The 13,700-nt window shown below is 50.6% G+C and overlaps 1 protein-coding gene across 1 annotated transcript; it reads left to right on the plus strand.

The window, feature by feature from the left end:
- Positions 1 to 163: 163 nt before the first annotated feature.
- DCTN4 (dynactin subunit 4) lies at positions 164 to 13,516 on the plus strand. Its single transcript, XM_062003019.1, has 13 exons — positions 164 to 340; positions 2,403 to 2,473; positions 2,965 to 3,143; positions 4,013 to 4,056; positions 4,772 to 4,879; positions 6,449 to 6,522; positions 6,821 to 6,933; positions 8,249 to 8,358; positions 9,192 to 9,265; positions 9,686 to 9,740; positions 10,184 to 10,291; positions 10,689 to 10,786; positions 11,487 to 13,516. The coding sequence occupies exons 1-13, from the start codon at positions 206 to 208 to the stop codon at positions 11,698 to 11,700; spliced, it is 1,383 nt and encodes a 460-aa protein (XP_061859003.1). The 5' UTR covers positions 164 to 205; the 3' UTR covers positions 11,701 to 13,516.
- Positions 13,517 to 13,700: the final 184 nt, after the last annotated feature.

A 13,700-nucleotide genomic window follows, 5' to 3' on the forward strand; every position in this document is an offset into this window, starting at 1 on the left:
GGGCCGGGCTGCCGAAGAGCGGTGCGAGCCGCGCGCCCCGTGAGCCGCGCGCACCTTGACAGGCGCACGTGCCGCGGCCGCCACCGCGCGCGCGGGCGGGAGGGAGGGGGGCCCTCGGCGGCGGCGGGGTCACGTGGGCGGCGCGCTGACGTGCGGCGGTGACGCGGGAGGGCGGCGGCGCGGCGGCGGCCGCCCTGGTGCCAAGATGGCGTCGTTGCTGCAGTCGGAGCGGGTGCTGTACCTGGTACGCGGCGAGAAGGAACTGCGGGCGCCGCTGTCGCAGCTGTACTTCTGCCGATACTGCAGCGAGCTGCGCTCCCTCGAGTGCGTCTCGCACGAGGTAACGGCGCTCCGGCCGCGTCGCTCCCGCGGCACCGGGGGAAACGGGGCGGGACGTCGCCCACTTTGCGCGCACCGGTTGAGTAGTTGTCCCGTCACTCACTGGCTGTCTGCCTTGCGATTGGTTGGCAGTGCTAGTAGGGCTGGGCGCAGAGGCGTCTGCACGGAACCAAGCGATTGGCCCCGGGAGAGAGGAGGGGCGGGGCCTTGCGTTGGATTGGCTCCGCGCTCCTGTCCGTCGGCGGAGCTCGGGCTGTGATTGGTTGAGGCGCGCGTACCGGGGTGGGGATTGCCTGGGAGGCGGCTTCCCCTGGAGGGGACGTGCTCGCTCATCCGCCATCGGGCCCGGCCGGCCCGGAGCGGCCCTTCCCTCGGCCTCAGCCAGCCTAGCGGGGACACTACCCCCGCCGTGGGGCCCGGCCGCGGGCCGACAACCCCTCCCGCACACACCCCCAGACCCGGCCGGGGAGGCGCAGCGGCTCCCACCTACCCGCACCCCTCCGCGGCAAAGGCCGAACAGGGCTGGTAGCCGTCGCATCGCTCCCGGCCCCGGGCTGCTACTGCCGCTCGGGGGAAGCTGCTCTCGGATGTGGTGGCGCTGACAGCACTCAACAAACCCATCACTTTCTGCCAAGGCGCGCTTAGGCCCCAGAGCGTCCCCTTGTTCTGTGCTGCGGCCCCAGAGCCTCCCCTTGTTCTGTGCGGCGGCCCCAGAGCGTCCCCTTGTTCTGTTCTGTGGCCCCAGAGCGTCCCCTTGTTCTGTGCTGCGGCCCCAGAGCGTCCCCTTGTTCTGTGCTGCGGCCCCAGAGCGTCCCCTTGTTCTGTGCTGCGGCCCCAGAGCGTCCCCTTGTTCTGTGCTGCGGCCCCAGAGCGTCCCCTTGTTCTGTGCTGCGGCCCCAGAGCCTCCCCTTGTTCTGTGCTGCGGCCCCAGAGCCTCCCCTTGTTCTGTGCTGCGGCCCCAGAGCCTCCCCTTGTTCTGTGCGGCGGCCCCAGAGCCTCCCCTTGTTCTGTGCGGCGGCCCCAGAGCCTCCCCTTGTTCTGTGCTGTGGCCCCAGAGCCTCCCCTTGTTCTGTGCTACGGCCCCAGAGCGTCCCCTTGTTCTGTGCACGAAGTCGAGGTTAAGAGTGTTTGGTGTGAGTTTGTTTTCACCTGGATGAGCTCTTCCTCCACATTACACAGTACCATTTCTGCTGTGGAGGGTTTGCTCTTTGTTCAGCAGAGGCTGGAGCCTTCAGCTCTAGATGATCATCAGGCTGGAGTGACAGCCTACTGCCTGGAGCACTGCCTTTGTGTAGAACTGAACATGAGCAAGCCTGGATCTTGGGGCTGCTCCCAGGACTTCACCGGTTGTTGGAATAAAATTGGTAACGTTGGTTTTTGTGGAAGTCAGAGTGACTTAAGAAATGTTGATAGATTTGAAAAGCCTTAAAAGAATGACTGTGCAACCCCGATCTCAAAAGAGGTATCTGTTCAGAAATATCAAAGCCCCTGAAGAGCAGAAAATAGCTTTGTTGCTGGGCTGCGTGTCATGAATTCACAATGAGCACAGTCATTGTGCATTCCCATGTTTAATGATTGGTCTATTTTCCCTTTCAAGATGGAGATTACCTTCTTGCTACTTCTCTTTTAACTTACAGAATTAGTTTGTGACAACAGACAAAACCAAAGCGTTTTCTGAAAGATGTGTGCCGCTGACCAGTGTAGTAGCACAGGCACAATAAATGTAGACATAAAAGTGTGTAAAACCTGCTGTTCAAGTGGAAAAATTAAATTCTGGTAACTATGAGAGATCAAGGCCTAGTTGTCCTTTTCCCATCTAGTAGGTGGAGTAGTTTAATCTGTCCTGCGTTAAGAAACCATCTGATTTGCATTATTCCATCAATGGCTGAGGTGGACTAAGATTTCAGATCCAAAAAAAATATCTTGAGCTTTCCCTGCCTCCACTTGTCCGTTGCCAGCCCCAAAGCCATGTGAACTCATGTAGCTGAGGTTCAGGCTGCTGTCAGTGTGCTCTCTAGACAAACACGTGCCAGGAAGTGTGATGTGATCATCTTGTTCATCAGGTGGACTCTCACTACTGCCCCAGCTGCCTGGAAAACATGCCTTCAGCTGAAGCCAAGCTGAAAAAGAATAGGTAAGGTGGCTTTGGCTTTTTTTTTCATCAAGACTCCTTGTTTTAAATAACTCCTTCATTTGTCAACAGCTGACCATGGGCATCTGAAACTGTCTTCAAAAATTACATAGCTCCTTGTTACTTATTCCCCAAAAGAGACTATGAGATGGCTTTCCATGATGAGCTCTTCATGTTTTGAACTGTTTTCAATATTAGATTGCTGCTTGTTACCTTTTAGTCTGTTTTGGGGAATAAGTGTCTTTCCATGACGTGCCCTTCATGTTTTGATGACCTGCTGTCATAATGCAAAGGTTTTCTTAGTATTTCCCGTGCTGTTGCCTTTCTTATGTTGACTCTGAACCTCATCTGTTCTCTTCATGGTGACTGTTGCCCTGTGCTGTTGCATCAGATGAAAAAGTTGCTTGGTTTCATCCCTTTTGGCTTGTTGAGAGCATTTTCCTCGGCCTGAGACCCTTGTCAGAGTGCTGCCTCACAGGCTTTCCTCTTCACAGGTGTGCCAACTGCTTTGACTGCCCCTGCTGCATGCACACCCTTTCCACCCGGGCCACGAGCATTCCCGCTCCGCTCCCTGATGATCCGGCCAAGACCACCATGAAGAAAGCTTATTACCTGGCCTGTGGGTTCTGCCGCTGGACGTCCCGGGATGTGGGCATGGCAGACAAGTCTGTCGGTAAGTGACAGTCAAAATCTGAGTAACAGCAGGAGCCCAGGATGTGCTTTGGAGGCAGAAGATAATCAGATCAGTTTCTGGATATATGGTACACACCCAGGTTGTGAGTCACAGCTGGAAATTCACAGGAAGATGGTTTGTTGCTTGAAGTCTCATCTGAAGAGCCAAGATGAGTTAGTGGAATGTGTGACCTACTTCCATGCTCATGTTGTTATCTGACTAGTGAGAAAGCTGTCAGACAAGGGGCTTTTTTAGTTGCTGTGCTCTCCCCACAGTCAAGATCTTGTTTGTGTACCTTCAGAGACTGATGGCACAAACATCTCATTCATTTTTCTGTCACTTAGGCTTATTCCAGAGTTGCTAGTCAGTGTTTGTACTTGGTTTTCCTCTTCATGACAGCACTAGAACAAATCTTTCATCTATTTCTTGGTGCATAAGACATGCAGAAAATATCTGTTGGGCTCCAGAAGTAGGGCTGATCAGACCAAACTGATCTTCTGACTTCCAGTGTTGACGTGACTGAAGACTGGGAACTGAAGGTGCAGGGCCACAGGCAGCCAATAAGAAGAGATGATTCTCATAAACTCATGCACCTGCTGCTTAAGGGACTCCTAGGTGCTGCCTTGAGGATCTCTCAAACAGCAGTTGTTTATAAACCCAGTATAAAATCTGGTGAAGTGCCTTCAGCCCAGAAGCGCTCATGAAAAGCTCTGAGGTGAGGCACAGGCTTAAAGAATTGCAATGTTAAATGTAGCAAAAATAGAGGGTGTCATGTTTCATGAGTAAAACTGAGACTTTTGAGTGTTAGATGAGATTTCTCCAGAAGTCTGGAAATCTCCTGAGGATTTTGTTTTCTCTTTCTTGTGCAGCTAGTGGTGGCTGGCAGGAGCCGGAGAATCCTCACACACAGAGGGTGAGTACAGGGCTATGCCAAGGCTGAGAGGCATCAGCTAGAAAGAGATGTTAGAGGTGCCAGGCCCTTTCAGATCATTTTTTCTGCACCTATATAATCCTTCAGATACCAGTTCCAGTTCCTAATCTCCACCTTGACTGAATTCAGTGGAAGGAAGGCCTCTCAGAGGTTCTCCCATGGTATGAGATGTCCTTTTCAGAAGAAACTCATTTACAGACATCGTATCTAACAGTGCTGTTTAAACAACACCAATTAATATGCTCCATGTTGGTGGGAACAAAAGCTCCTTTCCAACCAAGAGCACATGTCTAGGATCTGGAAAACAGAGCTGTACTTTTGCTACCCTTCCCTGTTACCAGCTGGGGCTCCACACTGAATGTGATCATCCTCAGGGCGGGGATAGATGCTGATCACTTCACTAATGCGGGTTGCTCAGGATTGGCCACATGACATTACTGCATGGCAATTGTGTGAAGGAAGTCTCATTTGCCTGACTGCAAAGTGAGAATTGGAAGTTGCTCTCTGATCACTGTCATTACCAAAGGTCGGTGTGTCACCCACAAGCTTTTTCAATTAATACCCTTCAAAACGCAGCTAGTGTTAGGAACAGAGTGAAACAAGTAGCAGGAACCCCAGCTTGTTGGCAGACAAATGCTGCAGCTGGCCTGGCATTTCCTTCCTGTTCACTGGGTATGGTTCTTTTTTGTCCCTCCAGATTAACAAACTGATTGAGTACTACCAGCAGTTGGCTCAGAAGGAGAAGATCGAGCGGGACCGCAAGAAGCTGGTGCGCCGCCGCAACTACATGCCCCTGGCCTTCTCGGTGAGCAGGGAGTGTGCTGTGCTCTCAGAGCAAGAGAAGGGATTCACGACAGCCTCAACTTGAAAGAGCAGATAGCTGATAGCACAATAGGGCTGCTCAGCTCTTTTTGATTTTTATTGAGAACAGCCGTGAAGAAAATGTGCTGAGGTGCCTGGGTTTCTTTAGAGACAAGTAGTTCTACACTTATGATAGTGTATTCCATTACCTGTCTCTGCATAGTCCTCTCTGATAATGGCAGAGGGTTTACACTTGCAATGCAAAGGAATATATTACCAAACAGTGACGTGCAGTGCAACTGCAGTCACGGTACCATCGGCAGCTGTTTCAGGACAGCTGCTTACCATAGCTCAGTAACAGTTAGATCAGGATTGACTGGCACTTTCCTGCATGAAGCCTTCACTGAAACTAACCTCGAGACTTGGTTGTAGCCTGACTTGTTTATTGTAACTGGCAGGTAAATGCTTATTTTGTTTAGCTGGATGACTGCATATGCTTGCTACTTCTCAATTAACTGTGCTTGCTCTGTGCCCTTGCTTGTGTCTTATGGCTGCATTTTTTGTCTCCGTTGCTACCTGCTGCTATTTTGGGGGCTCTCCACAGCAACACACTATACACGTAGTGGTAAGTCTTTTCACAGTTTCTGCTGGTGTTAAAGCTCTCATGGTACCAACTCAAGGAGTGTAACAGATCCTACTCTTCACATTGCTTCAGGGCCTCTCACTTGGATGTGCAGAGAACAAACACACTACTTAGATGCTAACATTGTAACGGTTGTTAGAAGATAGGGTTGGTTTTTTTTCAGTTTACAAACAGCAGTTACTTTGGGTAAGTAATGTACAGTTGGAAAGCAGACCTTCCTTCACAAATCATAGCTGAGACACAGCTTTCTGTCTGCCTGAGGCAAATGGTACTACCATTCATCTTCTGATCCTTGAAAAGTCACCAGGGTGGGCTGATGCTCAGATTCCTTGTTTGGTGAGAACTCAGGTTTTCAGGCCTGCTCAGAGGAAAGATTTCTGCCTCCAAGCAACCTATGCACAGTTCAGCTGTAGCAAGCTGAGGAGTAGCTCAGCTATTCCTGCCAATGGGTGGTGTCTGGCAAAAGGGACCTGTAGGTAATGAGTCCTGGAGGAGGCTGAACTTTCCATCCACTTCTCATAGTGCTACAGAGATTTCAGATGGATGCATACCCTCACTGACCCAGTTCTTTTGCTAGTTGAGCTCTCATTCTGCACTGCTTGACATGCACTTGCTCTGAAGCGAAGATCAAGGGAAACATGTCAGTAGCACAGGCTGGCGATGCAAGGATAGAGCAAAAGCTGTCTCAGTGGTAGCCACACATGTGTCTCTCCCTGTCTGCAGTGCAGTGGTAATTGTTTTCTCCTGACTTACAGTTTGAGCAGGGAAAAAATAAATAATCTTGGGAAGCATTGAATACTTTTCCCTTTTTTGCTTTCCTTTGCTTGTCTCTCTATGCTTGTCATGCAGCTCAAAGGATGAGTTTGCAGTAGGTGTTTTTGTCCTGGCAGGAAGCAGATCTGAAGCTGACAGTTCCTTTTTGCCTTGTAGGACAAATATGGCCTTGGAACCAGGCTTCAGCGCCAGAGGCCCGGAGCACCCATCAGTGCCCTCGCTGGACTCTCGTGAGTCTCAGGGTTGGGGTTACCTTTGTGGGGGTAGGGTAGGAGGGGTAGGCAAGAGAGCAACAAAACAACTTCAGAAAGCTCTTCAGAGCATTACAGAGATGTCAGATCCTTAGGCATCTCTGTGAGGCAGCTCCAGGTGTTTTGCTTTCTCCCAGTAGAAACAAGCGACTGCTTGCCCCCGGGGCAGTGACTGTTGTGCAGTCCCAGCTCTCGCTGCTTTCTGTGCTACAAGGCAGTCCCTACTGTTGCGCACGGGCTGTATTTTGTGACCAAATTGTCCCTCACTTTGCTTCAGCCTGAAAGAAGGAGAGGACCAGAAGGAGATCAAGATTGAGCCAGCTGATGCAGTGGAAGAAGTGGAACCTCTTCCTGAGGATTACTACACGAGACCAATCAATCTGACAGAAGGTAACACCTTAATATTCTGCCACTTTTTCCCCTTACGTGTTTTGTACTGTGGGCAGTGCCTGGAAACTTGGCTGTGGGGTTCCTAGTGGCATGAGTCTTTAGTATTTTTTAAGCTGGGCTTGAACTGGTGGGAAATTTGTGACTTTTAGAATGATAACTTTGAATGCGGCCTCAGCTTGGTGTTGTACATGGGAAGCTCAGAGCCAAATACGTCACGCCTCTTAATGGTTGTTTCGTTTTCTCACTGCCATTGTGTGGAAAGTGTCAGCTCTTGGAGAGAAAAGAGCTGACATTCTTTCTCAAATAATAGCAGGAAATAAAGAAGCAGCAGAGCTGCTGGGGAGCTGGAACCAAAACTGACCTGTTAAGTAACAGTTGCATGTTACTTTGACATCAGCTTGGAACAGCTTGCACACACTGCTAGTCACTGAGCTGGGTCAGGATTTAATCAGCAAGTACGGTAAACCTCTCAGTGAGGCCTGGGAGGGAATGAGATCAAACAGCAGGTTAAGAAAACAAGGTGAGCTTCCCACTGAGGTGGCTCTGAGGAGGACAGATGTGCTCCAAAGTCCCGCAGGCCTATGAAATCCACCAATATGAATAAATTCATGAACGGTTGTGGAAAGGAGAAGATCATCTCGACCTCCTTTGCTCCCGAGGCTGTCAGCGTCATGAGAGGATGATGCTGGTAAAGACGACAACTTTGGTGGTTCCCAGCAGTGAGGGAAAGGCTGCCAGGTGGCTCGCTGCCTGTTGGACACTGGGAACAGTGAGGAGCCTGGTTTTTTGAGAGAAACTCAGGGGAAGTTTGGCTGCTGGGAGTTCCTTGCCTCGAGAACTATGTTGTCACTAATTCTATGTGTGAGTCCTGGTTACGCAAAGTCCTTGCTGAGAAGCTGTGTATTGTACTTGTGTAGCACCCAGCTGTGAGGGTAACAAAGCTATGAATTTTGCCCTTGAGGGGGAAAGAACTTACTTTCTAGAAGATTACAAAATTCTATTTCCATGCCAGCTGAGCTTTGAATAGAAATCAGGGTCTCTTGCTTCTCCTGGGCTGTCACTGATCTCACTGCCATGTTACTGTGCCCAGGCAGAGCAGCCCTTAGGACAGCTCTGACCTCCCGTTCATTCACTGATAGAAACTCTGGTACTGGCCAGAAGCTTCTGAATTACTGGGTGCAAATGAGCTGAAGTTTCTCAGAGCCTGTAGTGTGTCTGCACACATGGCATACCTGCTCTGCGGGCAGCGTGTGTGTGTACAAGTGAGCTGGAGTGTCAGTTAATAACGTGGCCTTGCTGTCTGCTGTGCACGCAGTGACGACTCTGCGGCAGCGCCTGCTGCAGCCTGACTTCCAGCCCATCTGTGCTTCCCAGCTCTACCCACGCCACAAGCACCTCCTGATCAAACGCTCCCTGCGCTGCCGGGTACGTAACCAAGCACAGACGAAACACTTCTCCTAGACCCATACAAGTCGGATTGTGGGAAATGAAGACTGTGTTTGGGTAAGGGTCTGTGTGCTCTGCCTAGCTGAACAGTCAGACAACGTTGTCAAGTACAATCAGAATTATTTTTTTTCTGCTAATGCTAAAGAAAAATCAAGTCAGCAAACAAAATACTAGTGAGAGGCAGTGCAGAGTACTGAAGATGCCCTTAGAGTGAAGGCAGAAAGAGGGTATTTCAGAGAGGAGAAGCAGAGAACTGAGAAGCAAAGACAGACAGGAATTAAACCCAAGTTCTGCTTACTACATAGTCTTCAAACAGCTGCTTGCTTTGTCAGTGAGGCAGGGATATTCATCTAGTTGCCAGAGTAGTAGAGTAGTATTCCTATAAATATTTAAGATGCAGAATGCAGGATATTTTCTCAGAAATAAGTCATGTCAGGCTGAGCCTGTATCTGAAGAGCAGCCTATGAGTTCTAGCTGTTTGTTTCTTTTGAGGGGTTCTGGAGCATAAATCAAAGGGCTTGTAGGTATTTGTGCTGCCTTTGTGCTTCAGTCAGTGAGTGTCCAAGTGTTTTTAAGCATAGTTCCAGATGTGTTGCTTCTGAGACTGTGCCAGTAGTGCAGGATGTGATGTTTTTCAGACCATCCAGTAGCTTGACACAGCTGTGGCTACACCCACCCCAATGAAGTCTTCGTGTGTGCCATGCTAGAGGCCACTAACTTCACAGCTAGTGGCATGGGGCTTGCAGCTCTGATTCTTCTGTGTGTGTCCGGACACTGTCTTTTGGTGCTGACTGAAATATCTTTGTCTCTAGAAATGTGAACATAACCTGAGCAAACCGGAATTCAACCCAACTTCTATCAAATTCAAGATCCAGCTGGTTGCTGTGTAAGTAAGATGCAGGCACTGGGGAGAACAGCCACCTGTCCAGGCTTAGTTAATGTCTCCTGGTTTAATTTCTTTTGTACTTTCTGATTTGACCTCTTGTATGATTGTGTGATCACCTTTTAAAATATATGTTGGTTATGTATAATAGGTTTGCTTCCTGATGTACTGCAAAGCTGGCTGAAGATTTTAGCAGTTTGAAAAAGGCACTGCATGCTGTGCCAGCCCCACACGGTAGCAGGACTTTGTAGGATTAGGCTTATACAGCAAAAGGGCACTTTTATTTTTCCTTCCAATGTAATCTAAGCTCTAACAGCATGGAATGAGTTAGATGGATATCTCTGGATATGTCCCTCTACTTCAGGAGGTGATTATAGATAGCAACATGCTCCTTCATGGTTGTTTGTTTTGTTCTTTTTGTAGCAACTATATCCCTGAAGTGAGGATCATGTCTATTCCCAACCTGCGCTACATGAAGGTCAGTGGTTTCTTTTCCAGAAATGGCTGAGGGTGAGGCACAGCCAGGAGGTGGGATCTTTTGGGAGGATGACGTGGTGATTCTTCCCCAAGGGCTTTGCAGGGTTCAGGTTTAAGGGAGTGGTCAGATTAACACATCGTGTGCTTGTCAGTCTGTGGGCAGCGTCACGAGTGTGTCTGGCCTCAGGAGCACATGCCACTATCCGAGGAGCAAAAGGTGTGGAGGTGAGATCTTGGCTAGATACCAAAAACCTCTATTTCTTGTACTAAGAAAGAGTGCTGTGTGGCATTGGCACCTTTCTTACAGACTGGGGCCGCTCCTTATGCATCCCTTGGGACGGTGGATATGTGATGCAGATTTTGAAGGTGTTGATCAGTCACAGAGGTGTGGCTGACAGTGATGATGGATTTTAGAGTAATTGCTTCTTGCTTCAATCTTCTCAGGAGAGCCAAGTCCTTCTGACTCTGACCAATCCAGTGGAGAATGTCACACATGTCACACTGCTGGAGTGTGAGGAGGGAGACCCTGACAACATCAACAGCACTGCCAAGGTATTGTGCTCTCCTGCTGTGTGAGCCCAGGCCTCTTCCAAGGCCTTCAACTCCCAATTAGCCTTCTGCTGGTCACACTTCTCGTACTTCAGTCCCTGCTGACTGTTTTGCACTTTACATTGGTGACAGTCATTTAAGCTCCAAGGAGGAAACATCAGCTCAAAAAGTATTTTGAAATTGTATCTATTCTTTGAGATCCAGAACCCGAGGGAGAAAGACGTGATTTCACTGGCAGAGCAGTAACCAGGTGGTAGCAGAGCAGAGGAGGGCTGAGCATGAATCCGATTTCTGTTAAAGCATAGTAAAGCAGCCCTCAGAAGAGCAGAGTTATCTCCTGCTTGCTGCAGCATAGGTGGTGATCCATGCTGAAAGGCTTCTCTTTATGTTCTGTTTCAAGGTGGCAGTTCCTCCCAAGGAGCTTATTCTGGCTGGCAAAGATGCTGCGGCGGAATATGATGAGCTGGCAGAGCCCCAAGACTTCCAGGATGACCCTGAGTGAGTGTTGTCTGTCTTGTGAGGACCCTGTCCCTTAAAAAACTTGGCACTTTAGCTGAGTAACTCGCTCTGCTCTGTCTTCAGCCTGTTTGAGGGCTTTTTTTAATATTTTCTCAGGGGGTTGTGGGGTGGTGGTTTTTAGGGGGTCAGAAGTCAATAATGGCAATCTTTCTGCTTCTGTTTTGGACTGTTCAGAGACATTAGTTCCCCTTGAGGTGAGGTGTGCCTTACAGCAGTTGAGTTACAGCTGGTGGCACTAGTTCTTTCCAGGAATACTCTGCATAGTCTTTGTGCAAGCATGGTACCAGTGAGAATGACACAGTGGGGTGTGTGATGGAGTTGCCCCCACCCTTCAAAATAGAATATGTGCCTCAACCTCTTACAGAGCAACCAGAGCTGTATGCTCTGGCCTGTCCCTGTTGCACAGCTGGGTACATAACTCTCATGGCCTAGGCAGGCATGACAGATAGCATAAAGCGGGGTACCCACTCTCTGATCATGGGTCAGGAGGAGCTGTGAGTCCCCTGCACAAAAAGCACCAGGGAGTAAGCTACAAAGCGGGGCAGCTGTTCTGGCAGGGAGTATTCAGCCTCTGGGCTGTAAACTGAGCATCCCTTTTCTGTGGTGTCAGAATAAATCTCTCAGAGCAATTGTTTGAGGACTTGGCTGACCCAGCATTCTTTTGTTTTGTGCCTCGCAGCGTTATTGCGTTCAGAAAAGCCAATAAGGTGGGAGTCTTCATCAAGGTCACCCCACAGAAAGAAGAGGGTGAAGTCACCGTGAGCTTCAAGATGAAGCACGAGTTTAAAAACCTGGCTGCTCCCATCCGGCCCAGCGAGGAGGGCGATCATTCCTCTGAGGTCATCTGGCTCACGCACCACGTGGAGCTCAGCCTGGGCCCGGTGCTGCCCTAAAGGCTCCTCGCAGGGCTCCTGCCCCTCCGCTGCCTGGAAGCGCCTGCTGGCACCTTCTGCCAGAGCTCCTTTGTGATGTGTGGGGCTGTGCCACGGGCCTCAGCCGGGCCCCAGGGGCTGCCTGAGGGTGCCGTGGCTTGGGATGGTTTGTTCTCTCTCCTCTTGTTGTAGTGCCCACTGACCGCTCCGCTTCCCCGCACCGCCGCAGGCTGCTTGAACCTGTAGCACGTCTTTCGGCACACAGAAGGAGCTCACGTTCTCCAGAGTTGCACTACACTCAGCTGAATTTGGTTTTAGTGACAGAAAAAGAACCCATCTAGTTTTCTTTCTTCACGTCAGCCCCCAAACCTGATGTACTCTATAGCAAACAACAGAGCTGTGCCCTTTCCGAGAAAACACTTCGTGAGGTGGCCGTGGCTGCTGCATTACTGGCAAGTCACTGGCAGCAGCACCAGGCTTTTGTTGGTTTTCTGCTTCCTCTTAGGATAGCTCAGCTGGAAGGGATTGGGATGTACAACCCCACCACTCTGGCAGGTGTAGCTTGCTTAGCCAAGGCCATAGGTCTGTTTTCATAGAGGAAATGATCGGTTTGCCTTTAAACTCAAAATGCAGTGTCCTGTACTGGTCATGGGTGTGATTGGTCACTGAGCCTGCTGTCAGCCCACAGTGTTGCAGGTGTCTGTGGCAGCATGGGCTCGGGTGCAGGTTCTGCCCCACCTCCTGACTGAGACAGGCATGCTCCAGACAGGCTGCCTGGCAGCCTTTGTATCGAGTAACGTGTTGGTAGGGGTAGGAATTAAAGTATGACACCAGAAGAGCTAAAGCTTAGGTCTGGTCAACATAAAACTACAGAAGCTGTTTGAATTCATACTCTTATTTTTTTTCTAGTTTTGGAGGGGGGGTGGAGGGAGGTGTAAAGGTGTGCAGACAGTTACACATTAACTGGCACACACTGTACCATGTGGTAATTAATTTGGTGTGTAATTGGGCTGCAGTCCAAGCTAAAATTGGCAATTAAGAGCAGTGTATCCAGGATACTGAATTACCACTAACTGCATAGCTTACTGCAAGCAGGGGAGATGGCTCTTCCTGCAGAGCATTCTCTGTTCAGACATTGACCTTTGTTAAACAAACATTTCTGATGGGCTTTGCTCTGCTGGGGAAGGCTCCACTACCTCCCCTGCTGCTTGAGATACTTGTGCCAAGGTTCTGCCAGCCTGGAGCTGCACATCCTCCACTCGGGAGGGCACAGTGAGGCTCTCTGGGGGAGGAGGTGGTGGTGCAGCCCCTGAAAGCATCTCCTGGTATGGCCCAGATGTGCCACGGTGTGTCTAGGGGAGGCAGAGACCCCGCAGTGGGGCTCGAAGCGGCGAGGCATCACGTTTACAAGTTGGTGCAGGTTACACGCAGATGTACAGCATGACTCCAAGACGTGTAGTTTGTAGTTTCTGTCTAGTGCTAGTGCCTGCCACAGCTTCACCTCTCCACATAACCTGTGGCTGTGACTTCTCTCCAGTAGCCAAAATAGCTGCTCCCCTCACCCTGCTGACTTGGGAAAGAGCTTTCCCCGGGGTGAGCTGGCCCTCCGGTGGCGTGCTCGGCGTCTGGCTGCAGACAAAAAGGTGCGTTGTTTGTGACATCCTGAGCGGTCCAACGAGCCCGGTGCGTTGTTTCCCCCTCCCCGTAGCGCTTGTAGGCGGTAGCGAAGGTGTCGGCGCGTTCCCCCGGGGCACTCGCCCTCTCCCCACAGGCGACTGTTGCCTTACTGCTTTGACGTCGTGTAGTGACCTTCAATAAAGCGAAACGTGGCTCTCGGCTCCGCGGCTGATGGGTTATTGATTCATTATCGAGTGCTCATTAGCTTTCAAAAGCACCGCTCTCGCCCTCTCGCTGCCGCTCCGCTTCCCAGTGCTCCCGCCCCTCCTCTCGTCCCCCCCGCACCCCCCGTGCCAGTGGTTTCGCCCGCCCTTAGCTGGCGGCGCCCGCCCTTCCCGGCACGT

This window comes from Colius striatus, chromosome 9 (genome assembly GCF_028858725.1).
Source record: "Colius striatus isolate bColStr4 chromosome 9, bColStr4.1.hap1, whole genome shotgun sequence".
Classification (NCBI taxonomy): Eukaryota; Metazoa; Chordata; class Aves; order Coliiformes; family Coliidae; genus Colius; species Colius striatus.

Excerpts from the sequence above, each read along its gene's own strand:
- DCTN4 (XM_062003019.1), top strand. The coding sequence starts at position 206 with ATGGCGTCGTTGCTGCAGTCGGAGCGGGTGCTGTACCTGGTACGCGGC. Across the intron at positions 8,359-9,191 it reads AACGCTCCCTGCGCTGCCGG|AAATGTGAACATAACCTGAG; the intron begins GTACGTAACCAA and ends CTTTGTCTCTAG. Across the intron at positions 9,741-10,183 it reads CCAACCTGCGCTACATGAAG|GAGAGCCAAGTCCTTCTGAC; the intron begins GTCAGTGGTTTC and ends CAATCTTCTCAG.